We start from the raw sequence: 21,099 nt of genomic DNA, 5'->3' as shown, positions 1-21,099 counted from the left end.
TGTTTCATAGAAGTGGATTTCGAAAACGAGAGGAGGGATATCGAAATCCACTTCTCTATATAATCATTTCGAAAATGTTGGAAACAGTTTTCGGGAAACTTACTTAAACATTTCAGGAAGAAATTCTGAACAACTTTAGTGGAAATTCCGGAAATTCTCGACAAGGAAAAAATCGAAGCATGCATGCTCGCTTGCATAAGCTAACTCCTAAAGAATTTCCCGTGAAAACTTTAGAGCAAAAATTCAAAAAACTTGGAAGAATCTCCTGGGAAGGATCATTAGATTATTTCGGTTTAATTATACATACTGGAAAAAACTTTACATAACAACTTCAATAAAAAACCCAGATTAATTCACCTAGCGGTGATGGTGCCTTTCATCCATTTTTTCGATTGAGTTATTTCTACGCACTTTTGATATGAAAAAAAAAGGTATTTTGGCCATAACTTCGAAACCCGTGGTCCGATCTGTCCAAATTTCAATACTAAACATTTCAATACTGGGATAAGATTCTGCGTCGAATGAAACTTGCGAGTAAATCAGCTCAGAGTAAGTGCCTAAAAAGTGAGTGAAAATTTTTCATGTAAAAAAATATATTTTAGCCATAGCTCCGAACAGTTAATTGCATATTATTCGGCAACTCGGCCGTACGAAAACCATTTTTTTGTTAAATATCTTGGCTGTGCATATGCACAGCATATGTTTCGAGATGGACAAATTGATATGAAATTTGCGAAAAAGAATCCACGTGTCTTGGAGAAACTCGAACCCTCAACCTCCTACTCTCTAGATAGGCGTGATAACTCCTACACAACAAGACCACTTAAAGGTCACGTTTGCGGAAAAGCCATCAGAATCCGAGTACCAACCTCCACCGCGGTTAGCTCTCTTTTTTGCAAATTGAATATCTTTCGGATGCTTGATTTGTCCAATCTCCACATGTGCTTTACTGTTGTATATCCACAGTCGAGCGAGTGCACATTGTTTATTAAACGAGAGGATCACACTCCATGCCTCCCAGCAATGGGCTGGGCTGTCTGGTATAGAATGCGAATCAATCGCACTCTGCTGTGCCAAAGGCTTGCTTGGCTAAAGCATTTGATGAGTTTGATTGCCTTACTTAAGCGGTCGCGTGTACTCAGACGACTAATGACGGTGGAAGACCGACACTTGATTATAATTAATTGCATATTATTCGGCAACTGGGCCGTACTAAAACCATTTTTTTGTTAAATATCTTGGCTGTGCATATGCACAGCATATGTTTCGAAATGGACAAATTGATATGAAATTTGCGAAAAAGAATCCACGTGTCTTGGAGGGACTCGAACCCTCAACCTCCGAAACCCATAGTCCGATTGGGCCAATTTTCAATACAATGGGACAAGATTCCGCGTCGAATGCAACTTGTTGCGAGCAAATCGGTTAAGGATAAGTGTATGAAAAATGAGTGCGATTATTTTGCGCAAACACATACACACATACACACACAGACATCACCTGAATTCGTCGAGCTGAGTCGATCGGTATATAACACTATGGGTCTCCGGGCCTCCTATAAAAAGTTCGTTTTTGAAGCGAACATATAGACTTTACGTATACTTTGTATACGAGAAAGGCAAAAATGTATTTTGGCCATAACTCCAAAGTCCATAGACCGATCCACCCAATTTTCAATAGGAAACAATGGGACAGGATTCTGCGTCGAATACAACATGTTGCGGCCAAGCATTAGTGTCAAAAAAGAGTGAGAATTTTTCATGGAATAACATGTATTTTTGGCCATAACTCCGAATCCCATAGTTCGATTCGCCCAATTTTCAATAGAAAACAATGGGACAGAATTCTGCGTCAAATGCAATTTATTGAGAGCAAATCGGTTAAGGATAAGTGCCAAAAAATTAGTGAAAAAATTTCATGTAAAAAAAAGGATTTTGACCATAACTCCTGAGCCCATAGCCCGATCCGCCCAATTTCCAATAGGAAACAATGGGACAGAATTCTGGGTCGAATGCAACTTGCTGCGAGCAAATAGGATAAGTCCCAAAAAATGAGTGAGAAATGTTTATGTAAAAAAATGTATTTTGACCATAACTTCGAATCCCATAGTCCGATCCGCTCAATTTTTAATAGGAAACAATGGGACAGGATTCTGCGTCGAATACAACTTGCGAGCAAATCGATTAAGGATAAGTACCTTAACAATGAGTGAGATTTATTTGTCCACAGACATACACACACAGACATCACCTCAATTCGTCGAGATGAGTCGATCGGTATATAACACTATGGGTTTCCGGGCCTCTTTTAAAAGGTTCATTTTTGGAGCGAACATATAGCCTTTACGTATACTTTGTATACGAGAAAGGCAAAAACACCTCGCCAATTGATGCCGTCTCCTACCTAAATTACGACAAACGCTGCCGCCGACAATTTTCGGCGCAAGCCTCTAACGGTAGTCACAACCCATGAACGGACCAACGGGATATTTTATAAGATGTTATATAACTAGAATAAAGATTATTTGAGCAAAAGTTAAATTTTCAGCAACAAAAAAAAATGGCTCGATTATCCGGAGCGGAATTTTTTTCAACACTCCGGATAATCGTGTCCGTCCTGTATCACTAAATACAATTTTAAATCGAAATGATGTGGTAATTATGCAATATAAGAAGTTTCCAACTCCGTACTGCAAACAGTTTTTAATTAAATTGCTTCTTTGTTAAGAAAATAATTATTTTGAGCTTTTTAGTGGAACATCTTATGACAAGTAAATTGCTTCTATAATTTTTAAAAAGAGTTTCAAAATGTTCTACGTATGCTTCCCCTTGCATTTTTTTTTCGAATATCATCTTTTCTGTTTCTTTTTCTTCATGCAACATTAGACTGCCAATACTGTTTAGTATTTTGATGCTAGATGGCATTATTTGCGATTCAGAACTATGAAACTCTAGCCTTAGTTTGACAATAAATAAATGACCATAATTCTACTCTTTAAAATGTGTATTCTGCATTAAAAAAATCGAGGCAGACATTATGATACGAAATAGCGTTACGTTTTGTATTCATAATCAGAAAAAATAGAAGAAATATATATAACCATAACACACAACCGCACGACGTAAACTACGTATAAAAAGTAAATGCATTTAAATTTGTAGCGCCATCAGTCTACCATAGTGAAAGTAGGGCCCGACTTGTAGATATCATTTGATAACGCTGTATTTGAATGTTTTGGATGTGTAATAAGCAAGGGAGACGTAGAACTTCTATGTGATGAATCCTGTAACGTACAGTTCGATACTTACACTTTAGCGTGTAAGTGAATTGACAGGTCTGCGCTGCGCGCAACACTGTCTGAGTTCTCGTTAAACAATAGAGATGAGTGACGTTTAACGCTCGCACACTGATGTGCAATTCGGCATGTGTAAATACATGTTTGTTTTCCTTCTGCTCATAACCTCAAAATAGATCGAGGCATCACGATGGTTGCGAAGGAGTCAAAAAATATATGGAAATATACTCATTTTTACCCAAACTTTGCTGAGTAGCACCATCTAGGAGTGTTTGTTTTCCTTTTATCGCCACTCACACATTCGGACGTGAGAATCTCAATAAACGAACCGACAGGTTCTTTCTAATCGATCACTCGAACACGACACAAGTCTTTTTTATTATCTCCCGCGAAAACCCCATTAGTCTCGGTACGTTTCGGTAGTTTAACAGGATATATTAGTGGCGACGAGGAAAAATTTTGTATTCGGTGCGGCAGCAGTTATACGGATAGTGAAACATTTCCGAATTTTGCTCCAATCACCGTCGGAAACACCATCGCTATTAACGACGGGTGGACTGTTTCGCCGCTCGCTTAACAGATATAGTGAAAAAAGGTGTAATCGAAGTGCTAATTAATGGGCGTCGTTTCAGTAGTGACAAAAGCACATTTGCTAACTGAACCACCATTTGGGTTTTTGGCGTGGTTTTTCCCGCAACAATAGAACCAAATTCTTAAAACTTAATACGGTTTCTTTCTTTAGAAAGTGGTGTAAAGTTCAGCAATTATATTCTAAATTATTAAGAGTGTTTCTTTTAATTTAAAACGAAGTTCATCGTTCTGCACGGCGGAAGAATTGTGCCGCGAAAATCGGTTTTATTAAGGGTCCACTTCTCGATTGATCGATTTATCGGGCACACTACGGACAGCAGGAGAAATTGAACAGCAGCCAAACTTTTGTTGCTGCGGCTTTTGTTTCACCCCGTCCGGGAGGTTTGATGTTTGTTCGTGGCAACAGGTAAAAGTAGCGGATCAAAAAGATCATGATGGAAAGCGAAGCGACAACCACCGTCCATCTCACTCAACTACGACTCGCTAATGATGGACGCGGCATGCCAAGGCGATCGATGCGTGTGGTCGAGACTGGTCGGCCGCTACTGACTGACGACGACACTTCTGTGGCTGGTCGGCCGCTACAGTGAACGTTCGCTAATTGGGGGTTTTCTAGTTGGGGCGCTTTTTAGTTGGGGGTTCGCTAATTGGGGCGAAACCCAATTAAAAAGCAGCTAAACGTCAGAATGTGATGTCAAAAACGTGTTGACGTTTTGTTTCCGTGTTTGGCGGGATCGATATTTACTGGCGCGTAAAATTTTCTTTTGTTCAATGCAAAAAGTAAACAACATTGACGCTTGTCAAACCGCCCCAATTAGCGAACGGCATTCGCTAGTTGGGGTGAGGTCGTGCCCCAATTAGCGAACGATCACTGTACTGACTATCGCAGAATCCACGATGGCATCCGTATAGGTGGCGACACTATCTGGCAGTTACCAGATCTGAGCGCGAGACAGACCCCAGCGCTATCAAAAGTGATCCATTTAAATAGAAATAGCAGTAAGAAAAGAAAACTTCCATCAGAGCCGGTATGTAGTGCTTTGTGGCCTACCTTGGCGGTCTAAGAGAACTAGAATAAGAAGTGAATATGTTTTTTTATGATGAATAATTGTTCATTCGAAAGTTCTTTCTTTTTAAAGAAGGAAGAGCTGATGTATCCTGTAACGTACAGTTCGATACTTACACTTTAGCGTGTAAGTGAATTGACAGGTCCGCGCTGCGCGCAACACTGTCTGAGTTCTCGTTAAACAATAAACGAACCGACAGGTTCTTTCTAATCGATCACTCGAACACGACATAAGTCTTTTTTATTATCTCCCGCGAGCACCCCATTAGTCTCGGTACGTTTCGGTAGTTTAACAGGATATATTATATGCAAATTGAAAATGATGAAAATTTTCTGGTTTTATGGCAGCAAGTTTAAATTCCCACTATTAGGGGTCCACTCAGGGGGGAAGACACTTTAATCATTTTACAAATCATTCAAAAGATTTCAAAAAAATTCAAAAGATTTAAAATGATTCGGCGAGATTGAATCTTTTTTGACTATTTTCTCGCCTTATTGACGTTTTTGTTCAGTGTGGCGAGATTGATAATAAAAAAAAGTTTAAAAAAATCAAAACATAAACAAAGACGGTATTCGGAATATTCGTGCCGGTCACATTTAGTTACACACCCCCGCAGGGTAGTAATAAATCCATTGGGAATAGTATAGCAGTGCCGGCACCGCGACCAACAACTCCAGCAAACACCATCACCTGATTGCATCTTCTAGTCAAGCCTCTGGTGGGCTCCTGGGAAGCAGTGCTAATGGCGGCAGTTTGAACATGAACGGTGGCCACACCGTGGTGCTCTCGGATCTGGACTCGAGCGACGATAATCATCTGAGCTTCTTGGAACCGATAATCACGATAATCATCTGAGCAAAAATGGAACCGATATATTCGACTACGATTGTGATTACGATAATGAAGAGAAGTTCAACTATCAGGCCCGCGCTGCAGCTGCCGTAGCAGCATCGACCAATGCCACCAGCTCTTGCACTCCCGGTGGGGCAAATGCGGCTGGTTCTGCTGCTGTTCGCAGCGGTAGCAGCAATAGCAATAGCAGCAGCAAAAATCGCGTTTCGTTCGATGCCAATATAAGTGATTTCCAGCAAGTTCCTCTTATTGGAGACTTCGATATGGATGGAAGGGGCCTGCTGAAAACCCGAAGGTCCAACAGTCTTACCACGACGGTGAGCAGTGCATGCGGACTTTCGTTTGGCGAGCTGCATCAGCAAAAGCATAACAACGAATATTTATCATCGGAAAATCTAGCTAACCTGCAGCTTCTGCAGAATAAACCAAGGAGTTTCTCCTAAACCATGGACAGTCCTCGTTCGTCGGTACAGTTTGCTATTGCGAATGAAATGATTAATGGTAAGTTTGATTGAATGGCATATATTATTCTCTTGCTGATTATTCATTGATTGTTTTCAAGGCTGGCTACCAGGGCCTGACACAAGCTCCCTAAATTTCTGAGGGCCATGCCACCTAAATTTCCGGTGGACTATGCTGCGCGAATTTGCTTACAGTCCCTCGCTGGCACTCGGACGATGATCAGCTGCCCCTAACATGGGGAACAGATGCTGTTGTGAGCCGCTTCTAACATGGAGAACAGACGCTCGTTCAGACTTGCACCCAAGAGAGGAGCAAACTCCCTTTCACGTTCCCTGACACCGTACAACCATAGTTCCCACCGGGGTTGGTTACCCAATGCTCCCTAAGGTTGCTCGTACCCCGGCCAGCACCACGGGGAGGTAGGGATAGGCGTTGCTGAGAAAGAGGCTGAGAACCGCGAGATGGAGTCTATTTTGTTCCTTCAGGTACGCAAAGTACCAATGGTTCATTTCATTTATTTAGTTAACATCTAAACAGATAACACTGAATCAACAATTTGACGCCACAATGCACGGTTCGATTCTCTTTTTCATTGACACATTTTTTTTCCGTTCACAGGGAAGAAATCACATCAATCAACAAAAAGATGGAACAGATCTTTCGAAATCCAGAAAAGGGAGTATATATGATCCTTGATGGCCGGAAGGGTCGTTGCCAATCCACCATCCACAAGTTGCAGATCTTCGAGAATCCTAATGACCGGAACAGCTGTTTGACGGGTTCGAGGAAATATCCGTTACCATGATTGCGAAGGAGCTTTTTTTTAAAAGATTCAACAACTGACCGCAGTACAAGAGGACAGCGCATGTGTTGTGAATAATGAATAAATGGCACAATTTCTATTGATAAGTAGATAAGAATATATATTTATTATATGAGAGCAGAATTGTTTCATTTTTTGAGGAAATCTTTTAAAAGGGAATTGCCTACATGGACTCATTTACAGATGGTATTTATTTCTTTGGGTTTTCCAAGCTACCCGAGCCGAGGCCTTCTTCTTCTTCTTCTTCTTTAATGGCTCTACATTCCAACTGGAACTTGGCCTGCTTTTCAACTTAGCTTTTCTATGCTCGCCATTGCATAAGATACATACTTGTGTGGCTAGTACAATGGATACACTATGTCCAGGGTGTCGAGAAAGTTTCTAACCCGAAAACATCCTACACCGGGACCGAGAATCGAACTCGCCGTCTCCGTATCGGCAATCCTACGCCTTTGCTCGCAAGTCTACTAAAGACCCCTAGGCCTTGAAGTGGTTTTTCATTTAATATCTGGAATTTCTGTTAAAAATTTATATTATCAGCTTTCGTTTATGTGACTATCACGAAGCACGACCGCTTAAGCGTGCTTCCGTAGTCACTTCTTAACACATTGATCACTTATCGCTTTTCCGTCATAGTAATTTGTGCAGCTCACCGTAGTCTGCCGGATGTATAAATTCTAGCTTAACTTTTCAAAAGGACCTAAGTAACATTTTTTTATGAATTAATTTGAATAGCGCAATCAACAGAACAACATGAAAGCTATTGATTGCAGTATTCAAATTAATTCATGAAAAAAATGTTACTTAGGTCCTTTTGAAAAGTTAAGCGAGAATTCAACAATAACCATTGCTTTGAACATTTCTCGCTTAACTTTTCAAAAATACCAAAGTAACACTTTTTTCATGAATTAATTTGAATAGCGCAATCAACCGAACAACATGAAAGCTATTGATTGTCGTATTCAAATTAATTCATGAAAAAAATGTTACTTAGGACCTTTTGAAAAGTTAAGCGAGCATTCTTCTTGTATGGCATTACATAAATGTATGGTGACTTTCCAGCGAGATTGTTGGCTTATCCCTGGAGGAGCCCCTGAAGAATTACTGGAGCTCCTCAAGAAATTCCTTCGGAATTTCGTCCAGGAATTCCTCCGGGAGATCGTCCAGGAAATTCTCCAGAGATTCGTTTAAGAATTTCTTTGGATGTAGCTGTTCGGCAGTTTGGATGTCCAAAAATTCCTTCAGAAGTTCGTCCAAGAATTTATCTGGATGTGTGTCCAGAAATTCGTCCAGAAATTCCTTCCAGGAATTCTTCCGCAAGTTCATCCAGGAACACCTCCGAAAGCTCGTCTTGGGATTTCTTCGTAAGTTCATTCAGGAATTCCTTCAGAAGATCGTCCAGAAATTCCTCCAGGAGGTTTATCCTAAACGGAGGTTCATCCATACCTTCTGAAATTGCTCCAGGAATTCCTCCTGAAATTGCTCGAGAAATTACCACGGAAATTCCTCCAGGAATACTTCCGCAAGTTTCTCCAAAAATTACTCTGAAAGTTTTTCAAGGAATTTCTACGTAAGTTCCTCCGGGAATTCCCCCGTAAGTTCCTCCGGGAATTCCCCCGGAAGTTCCTCCAGGAATTCCTTCGGAAGTTCCTTCAGAAATTCCTTCGGAAGTTCCTCCAGAAATTCCTTCGGAAGTTCCTCCAGAAATTCCCCCGGAAGTTCCTCCTGGAATTCCTCCGGAAGTTCCTCCTGGAATTCCTCCGGAAGTTCCTCCTGGAATTCCTTCGGAAGTTCCTCCAGGAATTCCTCCGGAAGTTCCTCCAGGAATTCCTCCGGAAGTTCCTCCAGGAATTCCTCCGGAAGTTCCTCCAGGAATTCCTCCGGAAGTTCCTCCAGGAATTCCTCCGGAAGTTCCTCCAGGAATTCCTCCGGAAGTTCCTCCAGGAATTCCTCCGGAAGTTCCTCCAGGAATTCCTCCGGAAGTTCCTCCAGGAATTCCTCCGGAAGTTCCTCCAGGAATTCCTCCGGAAGTTCCTCCAAGAATTCCTCCGGAAGTTCCTCCAGGAATTCCTCCGGAAGTTCCTCCAGGAATTCCTCCGGAAGTTCCTCCAGGAATTCCTCCGAAAGTTCCTCCTGGAATTCCTCCGGAAGTTCCTCCAGGAATTCCTCCGGAAGTTCCTCCAGGTATTCCTCCGGAAGTTCCTCCAGGAATTCCTCCGGAAGTTCCTCCAGGAATTCCTCCGGAAGTTCCTCCAGGAATTCCTCCGGAAGTTCCTCCAGGAATTCCTCCGGAAGTTCCTCCAGGAATTCCTCCGGAAGTTCCTCCAGGAATTCCTCCGGAAGTTCCTCCAGGAATTCCTCCGGAAGTTCCTCCAGGAATTCCTCCGGAAGTTCCTCCAGGAATTCCTCCGGAAGTTCCTCCGGAAGTTCCTCCGGAAGTTCCTCCAGGAACTCCTCCGGAAGTTCCTTTTGGAATTCCTCCGGAAGTTCCTCCAGGAATTCTCCGGAAGTTCCTCCAGGAATTCCTCCGGAAGTTCCTCCAGGAATTCCTCCGGAAGTTCCTCCAGGAATTCCTCCGGAAGTTCCTCCAGGAATTCCTCCGGAAGTTCCTCCAGGAATTCCTCCGGAAGTTCCTCCAGGAATTCCTCCGGAAGTTCCTCCAGGAATTCCTCCGGAAGTTCCTCCAGGAATTCCTCCGGAAGTTCCTCCAGGAATTCCTCCGGAAGTTCCTCCAGGAATTCCTCCGGAAGTTCCTCCAGGAATTCCTCCGGAAGTTCCTCCAGGAATTCCTCCGGAAGTTCCTCCAGGAATTCCTCCGGAAGTTCCTCCAGGAATTCCTCCGGAAGTTCCTCCAGGAATTCCTCCGGAAGTTCCTCCGGAAGTTCCTCCTGGAATTCCTCCGGAAGTTCCTCCTGGAATTCCTCCGGAAGTTCCTCCTGGAATTCCTCCGGAAGTTCCTCCAGGAATTCCTCCGGAAGTTCCTCCAGGAATTCCTCCGGAAGTTCCTCCAGGAATTCCTCCGGAAGTTCCTCCAGGAATTCCTCCGGAAGTTCCTCCAGGAATTCCTCCGGAAGTTCCTCCAGGAATTCCTCCGGAAGTTCCTCCAGGAATTCCTCCGGAAGTTCCTCCAGGAATTCCTCCGGAAGTTCCTCCAGGAATTCCTCCGGAAATTCCTCCGGAAGTTCCTCCTGGAATTCCTCCGGAAGTTCCTCCTGGAATTCCCCCGGAAGTTCCTCCTGGAATTCCTCCCGAAGTTCCTCCAGGAATTCCTCCGGAAGTTCCTCCAGGAATTCCTCCGGAAGTTCCTCCAGGAATTCCTCCGGAAGTTCCTCCAGGAATTCCTCCGGAAGTTCCTCCAGGAATTCCTCCGGAAGTTCCTCCAGGAATTCCTCCGGAAGTTCCTCCAGGAATTCCTCCGAAGTTCCTCCAGGAATTCCTCCGAAGTTCCTCCAGGAATTCCTCCGGAAGTTCCTCCAGGAATTCCTCCGGAAGTTCCTCCAGGAATTCCTCCGGAAGTTCCTCCAGGAATTCCTCCGGAAGTTCCTCCAGGAATTCCTCCGGAAGTTCCTCCAGGAATTCCTCCGGAAGTTCCTCCAGGAATTCCTCCGGAAGTTCCTCCAGGAATTCCTCCGGAAGTTCCTCCAGGAATTCCTCGGAAGTTCCTCCAGGAATTCCTCCGGAAGTTCCTCCAGGAATTCCTCCGGAAGTTCCTCCAGGAATTCCTCCGGAAGTTCCTCCAGGAATTCCTCCGGAAGTTCCTCCAGGAATTCCTCCGGAAGTTCCTCCAGGAATTCCTCCGGAAGTTCCTCCAGGAATTCCTCCGGAAGTTCCTCCAGGAATTCCTCCGGAAGTTCCTCCAGGAATTCCTCCGGAAGTTCCTCCAGGAATTCCTCCGGAAGTTCCTCCAGGAATTCCTCCGGAAGTTCCTCCGGAAGTTCCTCCAGGAATTCCTCCGGAAGTTCCTCCAGGAATTCCTCCGGAAGTTCCTCCAGGAATTCCTCCGGAAGTTCCTCCAGGAGTTCCTCCGGAAGTTCCTCCAGGAATTCCTCCGGAAGTTCCTCCAGGAATTCCTCCGGAAGTTCCTCCAGGAATTCCTCCGGAAGTTCCTCCAGGAATTCCTCCGGAAGTTCCTCCAGGAATTCCTCCGGAAGTTCCTCCAGGAATTCCTCCGGAAGTTCCTCCAGGAATTCCTCCGGATGTTCCTCCAGGAATTCCTCCGGAAGTTCCTCCAGGAATTCCTCCGGAAGTTCCTCCAGGAATTCCTCCGGAAGTTCCACCAGGAATTCCTCTGGAAGTTCCTCCAGGAATTCCTCTGGAAGTTCCTCCAGGAATTCCTCCGGAAGTTCCTCCAGGAATTCCTCCGGAAGTTCCTCCAGGTATTCCTCCGGAAGTTCCTCCACGAATTCCTCCCGAAGTTCCTCCAGGAATTCCTCCGGAAGTTCCTCCAGGAATTCCTCCGGAAGTTCCTCCAGGAATTCCTCCGGAAGTACCTCCAGGAATACCTCCCGAAGTTCCTCCGGAAGTTCCTCCAGGAATTCCTCCGGAAAATCCTCCAGGAATTGCTCCGGAAAATCCTCCTTGAATTCCTCCGGAAAATCCTCCAGGAATTCCTCCGGAAGTTCCTCCAGGAATTCCTTCGGTAGCTCCTCCAGGAATTCCTCCGGAAGATCCTCAAGGAATTCCTTCGGAAGTTCCTATAGGAATTCCTCCGGAAGTTCCATCAGTTCTCCCAGGAATTCCTCAGGAAGTTCCTCCACGAACTCCTCCGAAAGTTTCTCAAGGAATTTCTCCATAATTTCCTCCGGAAATTCCTCGGAAGTTTTTCCAGGAATTCCTCCAGAAGTTCCTCCAGTAATTCCTTCGGTAGTTGCTCCAGGAATTCCTCCTGAAATTCCCATGGAAATTCCTCCAGGAATCCTTCCGAAAGTTTCTCCAAGAATTCCTCTGAAAGTTTTTCAAGGAATTTCTACGTAAGTTTCTCAGGGAATTCTCCCGGAAGTTCCTCCAGGAATTCTTTTGGAAGTTCCTCCGAAAGCTCCTCCAGAAATTCCTCCTGAAGTTTCTCCAGAAATTCTTACGGAAGTCCCTCCAGGAATTACTTCGGAAGTTCCTCCAGAAATTTCTCCGGAAGTTCCTCCAGGAATTCCTCCAGAAGTTCCTTCAGGAATTCCTCCGCAAGTTCCGGAGGAACTCCTGGAGGAACTTCCGGAGGAATTCCTGGAGGAGCTTCCGGAGGAATTCCTGGAGGAACTTCCGGAGGAATTCCTAGAGGAACTTCCGGAGGAATTTCCGGAGGAGCTTCCGGAGAAACTTCCGGAGGAATTTCCGGAGGAATTTCCGGAGGTACTTCCGGAGGAATTTCCGGAGGAGCTTCCGGAGGAATTCCTGAAGGAACTTCCTTAGGAATTCCTGCACTTAAAAAATTTAAATGCTATTTATTATTAGGATTTCTTATACTTTTTTGACAAAGCGCTTAATGGCATGTATAAGAAAGAACTTTTACATTGCATTAGAAGTTTCTCCAGGAATTCCTTCAGAACTTCCTGCAGGAATTCTTCTGGAAGCTTCTCCGGAAATTCCTCCAGAAGTTCCTTCAAGAATTCTACCGTAAATCACTCTGGATGGTGCTCTAGGAATTCCTCCGGAAGTTACCCCAGGCATTTCTTCGTAAGTTTCTTCAGGAATTTCTCCGGAAGTTTCTTCAGAAACTCTTCCGGAAGTTCCTCCAAGAATTACTCCGGAAGTTCCTTCAGGAATTGTTACGGAAGTTCCTCCAGGAATTCATGTGGAATTTCCTCCATTAATTCCTCCGGGAGATATTCCAGGAATTTCACCGGAAATTCCTCCAGGAATTTCTCTGGAAGTTTCTCCAGAACTTATTGGAAGTCCCGAAATTTGAAGGGTTTCTCAAATTATTTACAAAGATAATTTCAACAATAATTCAGGAATTCCACTGGAATTACTCCTGGGATTCTTGAGGAAATATTCTCTGATATTCTACCACAATCTCTTTCAAGATTTTTTAAAGGAATTCTGAACAAAATTTCCCGATTACATTCGTCCAGGATTCTCTACATAAATTGAGAACTTTTGACGGGATTCATTCAAGAATCCTTCCAAAATTCTTTACTGTATTTCAAAAATTATGCATGACTTCAAGAAAGAAAGCCCTGAAAATTCCTTCAACAAGATTTCCTTCCAGCAACCCTGGACCAACCCAGCAATTTTGGAAAACTTCTTCCAAGAGCTCCTGTGGAATCCTTCCTTGAGATCCATAGATCTTCCTTATGGAACTCGGAGCGCCAAATGCGTCATGTACCGAACGTTGATAAGACCGGTAGTCCTCTACGGGCACGAAACTTGCTCAACCATGCTCGAAGAGGAATTGCAAGCACTCGGAGTGCTTAGGACAACTTTTGGCGGTGTGTGTCGGCTCGTCCAGTTCTACGGCGAACCCAGTATCCAGAAGGTAACTAAAGCCGGAAAAGTACGTTGGACATGGCATGTTGCAAGAATGCCGGACAGCAACCCTGCGAAGATGGTGTTCGCTTCCGATCCGGCAGGCACACGAAGGCGTGGAACGCAGCGAGCGAGGTGGGCGGACCAGGTGCAGAATGAGCGAGCGTGTGGCGCAATCGAGGATGGAGAGATGTGGCCGCGGACCGTGTATTGTGGCGTCAAATTGTTGATTCAGTGTTATCTGTTTAGATGTAAGCTAAATAAATGAAAATGAATCTATAATATATATAAAAATAAAAAAAACTTACCTTGCACTTCACAACATTTTTTGCGATGATCGGAAAATTTTGACAGATGTATTGCGTATACACTGAAACGAAAGCATGGGCGGGATTTTACTGCGATCAAGCGAGATATAACAAAAGATTTCAAAAAAATTTAAAAGATTTCAAATGATTCGAAAAGATTCTGAAAAACTCGAAAATGAAAACGAATCAAATGATTCAAGTGTCTATCCCCCTGGGTCCACTATTGTGTATTTTACCCTTCATCATGTCATATCAAATTTCCATGTTTCTACTTTTTCTTGGTTTTATTTGTCTAGGGGCAACACTGATGAAGGAATCACTCCAATTCATATATGATTCAATAATATATAATACCCTAAAAGTAGGCAATTACCAACGATTGAATTGATGCAAGAACGAGATTGATTGGTTCTGACATGTTCACTGGGTATGGAAGAATTGAATTTTCCAATAGTTTAGCGTTGATAATCAATAGTTTCAATTAATATGACAAATTGCTAGAGAGTTTCCGAATCTATTGATAAGAAAATCACGAAAATCCATCGAAAGATAAAGACGCTATTAGCGTTTGAAATCTCTCTTAATTTCGTGACGGTCTCAAAATTGGAAATTTTCATTTTACACCCTGTATCCGAGTCTTCCCCTTAGACGTAATTTACGTCAAAAAAAATGAAGCACACAGCTTGCATTTGTTAAAATTATAGAAGGACTCAACACGTACATATACTCAAGATGAAATAGGTCTATATAACATTATTCTGTTAATTCTTTTCCGATCTTTATTGCTGTATCATCCATTTCAGTATATCTTTAGAGGGTGTATTATAAAAACTTACACTAAATATTTTCAGAGGCATTCCAGTACACCAAGTCAGTCTTTCACGACATTGACATTGTTATCAACAATGCAGAAATAATGAATGATAAATTCTGGGAGCTAGAAGTAGACGTGAACTTGAACGGTGCCATCCGTGGAACACTACTCGCACAGCAGTTTCTTAGCAAAGACAAGGGAGGTAAAGGAGGTGTGCTGGTCAACATTGGATCGGCTGTGAGTGTAAAACCTCAGCTTTCTACTCCCATCTACACTGCTACTAAGCACGCCATTCTCGGATTGACCAAGTCCTGTGGGGATCCTTACCATTACAACATAACAAACATACGAACGTTGGCATATTGTCCAGGGCCCATCGAGAATTCGTTCTCTCATAACAAACGGTTCAGCTCACCTGCTCATGAGAAGGCGTGGAAATTAGATATGTCTGGTGTGCAATTTCAAAAGTAACTCACTCACATAGATTTCAAATATCCATTCAAACTAACCATTTTTTATACTTCATAGGTTGGAGCACGTAGCTCGAGAATTGATTCCACTAATCAAAAATGCCCCTACCGGATCGATATGGTTGGTCAACAATGGTAAATCACCAAAAGAAATACCATACAGCAGTATTTAAACTTTACCAACTTCAAAACAAGCTCGTAATTACCATCCAAATAAGCAAAGTATTCTATAAAAATAATAATCCAATAATTTAATAACACATCAAAATTTTCATTAGCTATGGAATCAACATCCTCTCATAACAGTAACTCGTAAATCATGCTAAACGTAAAACTAATTACCATTGAAAGTAACTAAAAAGACCATTAACGTCTTCTAAACTGCGTATACAGACAACTCGCTTCGTATTACCACCACATTGATACATTTTTCAAACTAATCATTATATGTAGTTAAAAGGTAAGAAGGGTTACTGACCAGAAATCAATTTTGTATGACACAATTGGTTTGTAAAATCAAATATAAATACCGCAAGTATCCATAATGGAAAAAATACAAAGATTAAACATATATTTATAATAAACGGAAAAGAACAAAAAACTACAGCAGTATGTATAAGTAAATACATGAATGACTCATCATTATCGCTTTTGGTAAGAATCACATTGCTGCAATAAACTGTGACATAAACAAGAACTACAATACTGATTGTTTTTTTATTCCTTTCCTTATTTGGTATCTATTTTGTAGACTACGCTCTCTTTTTAAAGCTACCATGAAATTTCAGTAAATTTTACCATGGTTTCAGAGAAATTCACCACTGTTTCAGTTCATGTGACAACATTCCGCATGGGACACAGTTGATTTTTACTGCGCGCATGGTAAAATCAAACGGGTTTGTTATCTGCTGAAAATCGTCGGTGCATATTCTTAAAATAACCCTCGGAATGGTAGTTTCGACTGCAATATTTTTTTGCGTGTGGGCAAACGTCTTCGACGTGTTGATGACTAGTTCAATCCGCTTAGCTTCCCTGTTCAGTCTGATGTAGGCTTCCTCCATCTTCTAAGAGTTACGTGCCATAATATCTATGTCGTCGGTGAAGCCAAATAGAGCTTGCTGACGTTAATCGTCTTTCTCTTGCACGCGCACGGTGGGGATAGGATTTGTTTTCATCGGGAAACGCTTCCGAAGCGTTTCCCGATGAAAACAAATCCTATCCATTTCGTGCGCGTACAAGAGAAAGATTATCAAACGTCAGCAAGCTCTATAGCTGGACGGTCTTATTGAAAATTGTACCACTCGTGCTCTTCGTATTACCCCTTCCAAAGCGATGTTGAATTCGCTTTGAAGCAGCCGCGCTGTTGCCATCTAGCGACGACGGACGTGTGCGTGAAATCACTGTTTTTCTACATGGTGAAGTATAGGAAGTATATTTTAAAATGCTTTCAAAATGTTATTAACAGTGTATGTTGAAAACTTTTAAATACGTAGGGTTAGAATTTTGAAAAACTACATGTTAGGCTCCTCATCTACACATGTTTTGCCTTTCTCGTACAACAAAGTTGTACCGAAAGGCTATCATTTCACTCCGTTAACGAACTTTTTATAGAAGCCTCGGAGACCCATAGTGTTATATACCAATCGACTCAGCTCGTCGAGCTGAACAAATGTCTGTCTGTCCGTGTGTATGTGTGTGTGTGTGTGTGCACACGAAAACCGAAAAACATTAGCCAACTTTTCGTATAGTAATTTTTAACCGATTTCCTCGCAACAAGTTGCATTCGACGGAAGACAAACTCTAGTTGATCACTATTGAATTTCATAACGATCGACCGTTGCGCTCAAAAGTTATAAAGAAAATAGTACATCGATCCATATTAGCACCATATAAGGTTGGTGTCTTGGCTAAATTAAGTTGGGTTTTGCCTTTCTCGTACAACAAAGTTGTACCAGAAAGGCTTTCATTTCACTCCCAAAACGTACTTTTTATAGAGCGCTTGTAGACCCATAGTATTATATACCATTCGATTCAGCTCGACAAACTGAGCAAATGTCTGTCTGTCCGTGTGTGTGTCCGTGTGTGTGTGTGTGTGCGTATGTGTGTGCACATTGAAACATTAGCCAATTTTTCTAGTACTAAACCTGAATCGATTTTGCTACAACAAGTTGCATTCGATGGGGAATGTTTTCTTCTTGTTCACTATTGAGTTTCATAATGATGGCACTTCTCAAAAAATAGTGAATATTCCAAGAGTTATGAGACATCATTATTTCGTAACAAATAAGCTATCGATTTTCTAGGTTATGTTCTCCCAAGACACAATTTATTCGAAACCGGCACACTGACAGCATAGAATCCCACATGGAAAGGAATCGAGCATCTCACAGGAATCTACCTCATTAAGACACCAACCCATGAATGTGTCACGGGTTTCATTCTACCCATTGCACATTTGAGCATAATCACCATTTTGTTTTCAAACCGCTAGCCGAAAGCACACCCTTCGTCGATCCCCTCACCTATGAAATAAATTCGACGAGCAAAACCGAAACGGCAATAACGGTTATGTTATAGCGCTGTCAAAATAACTTCCCTCGCGGTGTTTTCTCGACGCCATTTTTTAATCTCCATAGTGCGCTGTGCAGGATTGCCGAGGAAATCCCCGCAGTGTCCACAGTCATCCCAGCAGGACTCCAGAAAAAATCCCGCAGAAGTCCCGAAGAAATCCCATCAGTTTTCCCGATACAGTCCCCGCAGGATTCCCGAAGGAATCTCCACAGGATTTCCGAAGGAATCGTCACAGAATTCCCAAAGTAGTCACCGCAGAATTCTCGATGGAATCATCACAGGATACCCAGCAGTATTGCCGAAGGAATCACCGCAGTATAGCTGATAGAACTCGTGAAGGAATCCTCACTGGATTCCCGAAAAAATCTTCGAAGTGTTCTAGAAGGAAAACCAGCAGGATTCCAGAAGAAACTTCCGCAGGAGTCTCGAAGGAATTGCCACAAGATTCATAGAGTAATCCCCCCAGGGTTCTCAAAGAGATGCACGAAGGATTCCCGAAGGAATGTTTGCAGAAATCTCGAAGGAATCATTGCAGAATTCCAGAAAGATGCCCAGCAGGACTGCCGAAGGAATCCCCACAGTGTTCACAGTTAAAAAGTGAAAAACTCCTGAAGGAATCCTCACCGGATTCCCGAAAAATCTTTGAAGTGTTCCAGAAGGAAAACCGGCAGTATTCCCGAAGATATTTCCGCAGATAACGGATAGAATTTGTTCCGGAATTCATTAAGGAATACTTGAGTTCAACGAGCAATCCATTTTCTTCCTTTACCGTCACGAAACTTCTATGAATTTTGGAGGATGCTTTATGAATAATTCTTAAGAGCTGAGCTCGATATACGCTATATAAATGTCTGAAAACAGTAAATGAATATATTATATTGTTGAATATTATGAAAAACTAAATAAATAAAAAGAAATATTCACTAATTAATATTTAAAATGAATCCATGTTTTCACTGTACCTTTTGCATAAGCATAAAAAGCAACAAAAAGAAGAAGAATCATTAGGTACCAATATCTAAACCATATCTAGCAAAAGTCTAGAAGAATTGTGGTTCTCATGTCTAAGAGATATCTCTACTTTATCTAGAAGATCCGATATGTCAAATACCTTTCGGTTCAAACGGTTTGCTCGTCTAAAACTCAAGGTAGACACCGGTGTAAACGGTTGTTGCATTTGAGGCGGATTTGAGGTGTGACAGGTTCTAGACATCGAAGAAAAATATCTAGGAGACTCAACTTTTTGTCTCAGAGATATCGCGGAGATGTCTAGAACAAATTTCCGAGTGGGATATACAGCTTACACGGAAGACAAAACTTCACAAAGAAACATAGAAACCCATTAATGAGTTAAAAAGTACCTATTTTAAGATTTCATGTATACACTGAAAATTCTCGTTTATTTTTTCAAAATGACCTAAGAAACATATTTTCATGAATGAATTTTAATATTGCGATCAACAGACCAATATGATAGCTTTTGATTGCAGTACACAAATTAATTCATGAATGAAAGGTGACGACATATGTTCTTTTTAAAAGTTAAGCGTCATTTCTGCCATTTCTTTCCCCTATGGGCCGATGTGAGCAGTGAGAAGTGAAAAGTGAGACGTGAGAAGTGCGAAGTGAGGAGCGAAAAGTAAGAAGTAAGAAATGAAAAATGAGAAATGAAAAATCACCAGATGATCCGAAATGAAAACAAAAATGTTTTTCCAAATTTAATCTAGACTATCTTTTGAAAAGAGCTGAAATTTTTTTGCTAATATTTTCAAATGGATATAATAGAAAAACGACGCATCCCACAAAAAAGTGTTGTATGGGTGACCATCGCAAAATCAGTCAAACTTTCTAGTGAAAATATCGGAAACAATCCAAATTGAGCCCTACACTAAAAAAAATCAGTTCAAAAATTTTAAAGTCGATTTGCGAAAAAACGCCCTTTTTTATTTAAATGAAATTTTGTCTCAAGATAGGTGATTATGTTCCCTACCAACCGTCCATACATCGCAAGCTGGGCACTCTTAAGGAAAAAAAGTTTTTCTAACAAAAACTTTTTCTTGTCGGAATTATTTTCAGTGTATTTTCATCTGAAATTAAACCAATGAAAGCCATTGTTATAGAACCCCAAGCAAATCTATTTTTATGATACATTGTCTAATTTAGTCACTAAATATAGTTTGTTTTTAAATTAAGAGTAATATTAAGAAGGGGTTTATATCTTCAAAAAAAATATTATATTCCATTATTAGCTTCTTTAGTTGCGACCAGTTACGACCAAAACATTGTACTCTGCCTGACTGTACAGGAATACTTAATATGAGTATATTATGTATACATATGTTAAATCCACCCCTTAAAGACACTGGAAAATCAATTCCGTCAAGAAAAGTTTTTGTTAGAAATTTTTTTTCCTTCAAAGTGCCCAGCTTGCGATGTATGGACGGTTGGTAGGAACATAATCACCTATCTTGAGACAAAATTTCGTCCAAATCGAAAAGGGCGTTTTTGCAAATCGACTTTTAATTTTTAAATCGATTTTTTTAGTGTAGGGTTCAATTTTGAGTTTTTCAAAAAGTTTTATTAGCAAGTTTGACTGATTTTGCGATAGTCACCCATACAACACTTTTTTGTAGGAAGGGTCGTTTTTCGATTATATCCATTTGAAAAAATCAGTAAAAACAAGTTTGACCCTTTTCAAAAGATAGTCTGAATCAAATTTGAATAAACTATATATGCACTTTTCTTTTAACTGCACTTCTTAAATATTGACCAATAAATTTACAAAAAGTCAACTTAAACAATCAGAACACTTGCAAGTTCCCAAAAAGTTCTATTTTGGCTTTACGCATTTTATTACATTTCCCGCATAACTTTTCAAAAGGACCTTACTTAGGTTAATTTTTTTCATGAATTCTCGCTTAACTTTTCAAAAGGACGTAAGTAACATTTTTTTTCATGAATTAATTTGAATACTGCAATCAATATTGTGATTCTCGAGATATTATAGCATTTTGCTCATTCACCTCTGCCTCGCTTAGTTGTGCGCCGCTAAGGTATTGTGTCATATTATGGTACTTTACTCAATTTTAGTGTAGAATATTTCATCACAAATTAAACATAATTGCACTACTAATATCCACTTAAACAATATCCCGAACGCAACACAGGCGAAAGAAAAGCAAAAAACTACTAAACCTCGAATAATTTCACTTAAAAATATCTTTTCGTAAAGGGACGACAATATGCTACATACCTTACAAGCGAATGTGGAAAAGCTTACCGAAAGCTCACATCTATTTGACATTGGTTTATTTACTTTTTGCATGGCGCACAACTCGGCGCATGGGACCCGGCGCGTAACTGGTGAGCCAGTATGCTAATTTTAGA

The 21,099-nt window shown here is 41.4% G+C and overlaps 1 protein-coding gene and 2 long non-coding RNA genes across 3 annotated transcripts in view; 2 read left to right on the top strand and 1 right to left on the bottom strand.

Moving 5' to 3' along the window:
• Positions 1-15,844, top strand: part of LOC134219307 (15-hydroxyprostaglandin dehydrogenase [NAD(+)]-like) — a 33,360-nt gene extending 17,516 nt beyond the window's left edge. The window contains exons 4-5 of the mRNA XM_062698031.1: positions 14,709-15,138; positions 15,200-15,844. Coding sequence (XP_062554015.1) covers positions 14,709-15,138; positions 15,200-15,314 — 545 coding nt within the window. The 3' untranslated portion in view covers positions 15,315-15,844. The remainder of the gene's footprint in view (positions 1-14,708; positions 15,139-15,199) is intronic.
• LOC134219309 (uncharacterized) lies at positions 4,872-7,185 on the top strand. Its single transcript, XR_009981534.1, has 3 exons — positions 4,872-6,306; positions 6,368-6,752; positions 6,886-7,185. It is a non-coding gene; the product is annotated as an uncharacterized LOC134219309 (long non-coding RNA).
• LOC134220088 (uncharacterized) lies at positions 7,326-8,965 on the bottom strand. Its single transcript, XR_009981761.1, has 2 exons — positions 7,930-8,965; positions 7,326-7,771 (listed from the first exon to the last, which is right to left on the bottom strand). It is a non-coding gene; the product is annotated as an uncharacterized LOC134220088 (long non-coding RNA).
• Positions 15,845-21,099: the final 5,255 nt, after the last annotated feature.

The sequence above is a fragment of the Armigeres subalbatus genome, chromosome 3 (assembly GCF_024139115.2).
Source record: "Armigeres subalbatus isolate Guangzhou_Male chromosome 3, GZ_Asu_2, whole genome shotgun sequence".
Classification (NCBI taxonomy): Eukaryota; Metazoa; Arthropoda; class Insecta; order Diptera; family Culicidae; genus Armigeres; species Armigeres subalbatus.
The sequence above is the reverse complement of the archived record's forward strand: the minus strand, read 5'-3'. Positions and strand labels throughout refer to the sequence as shown.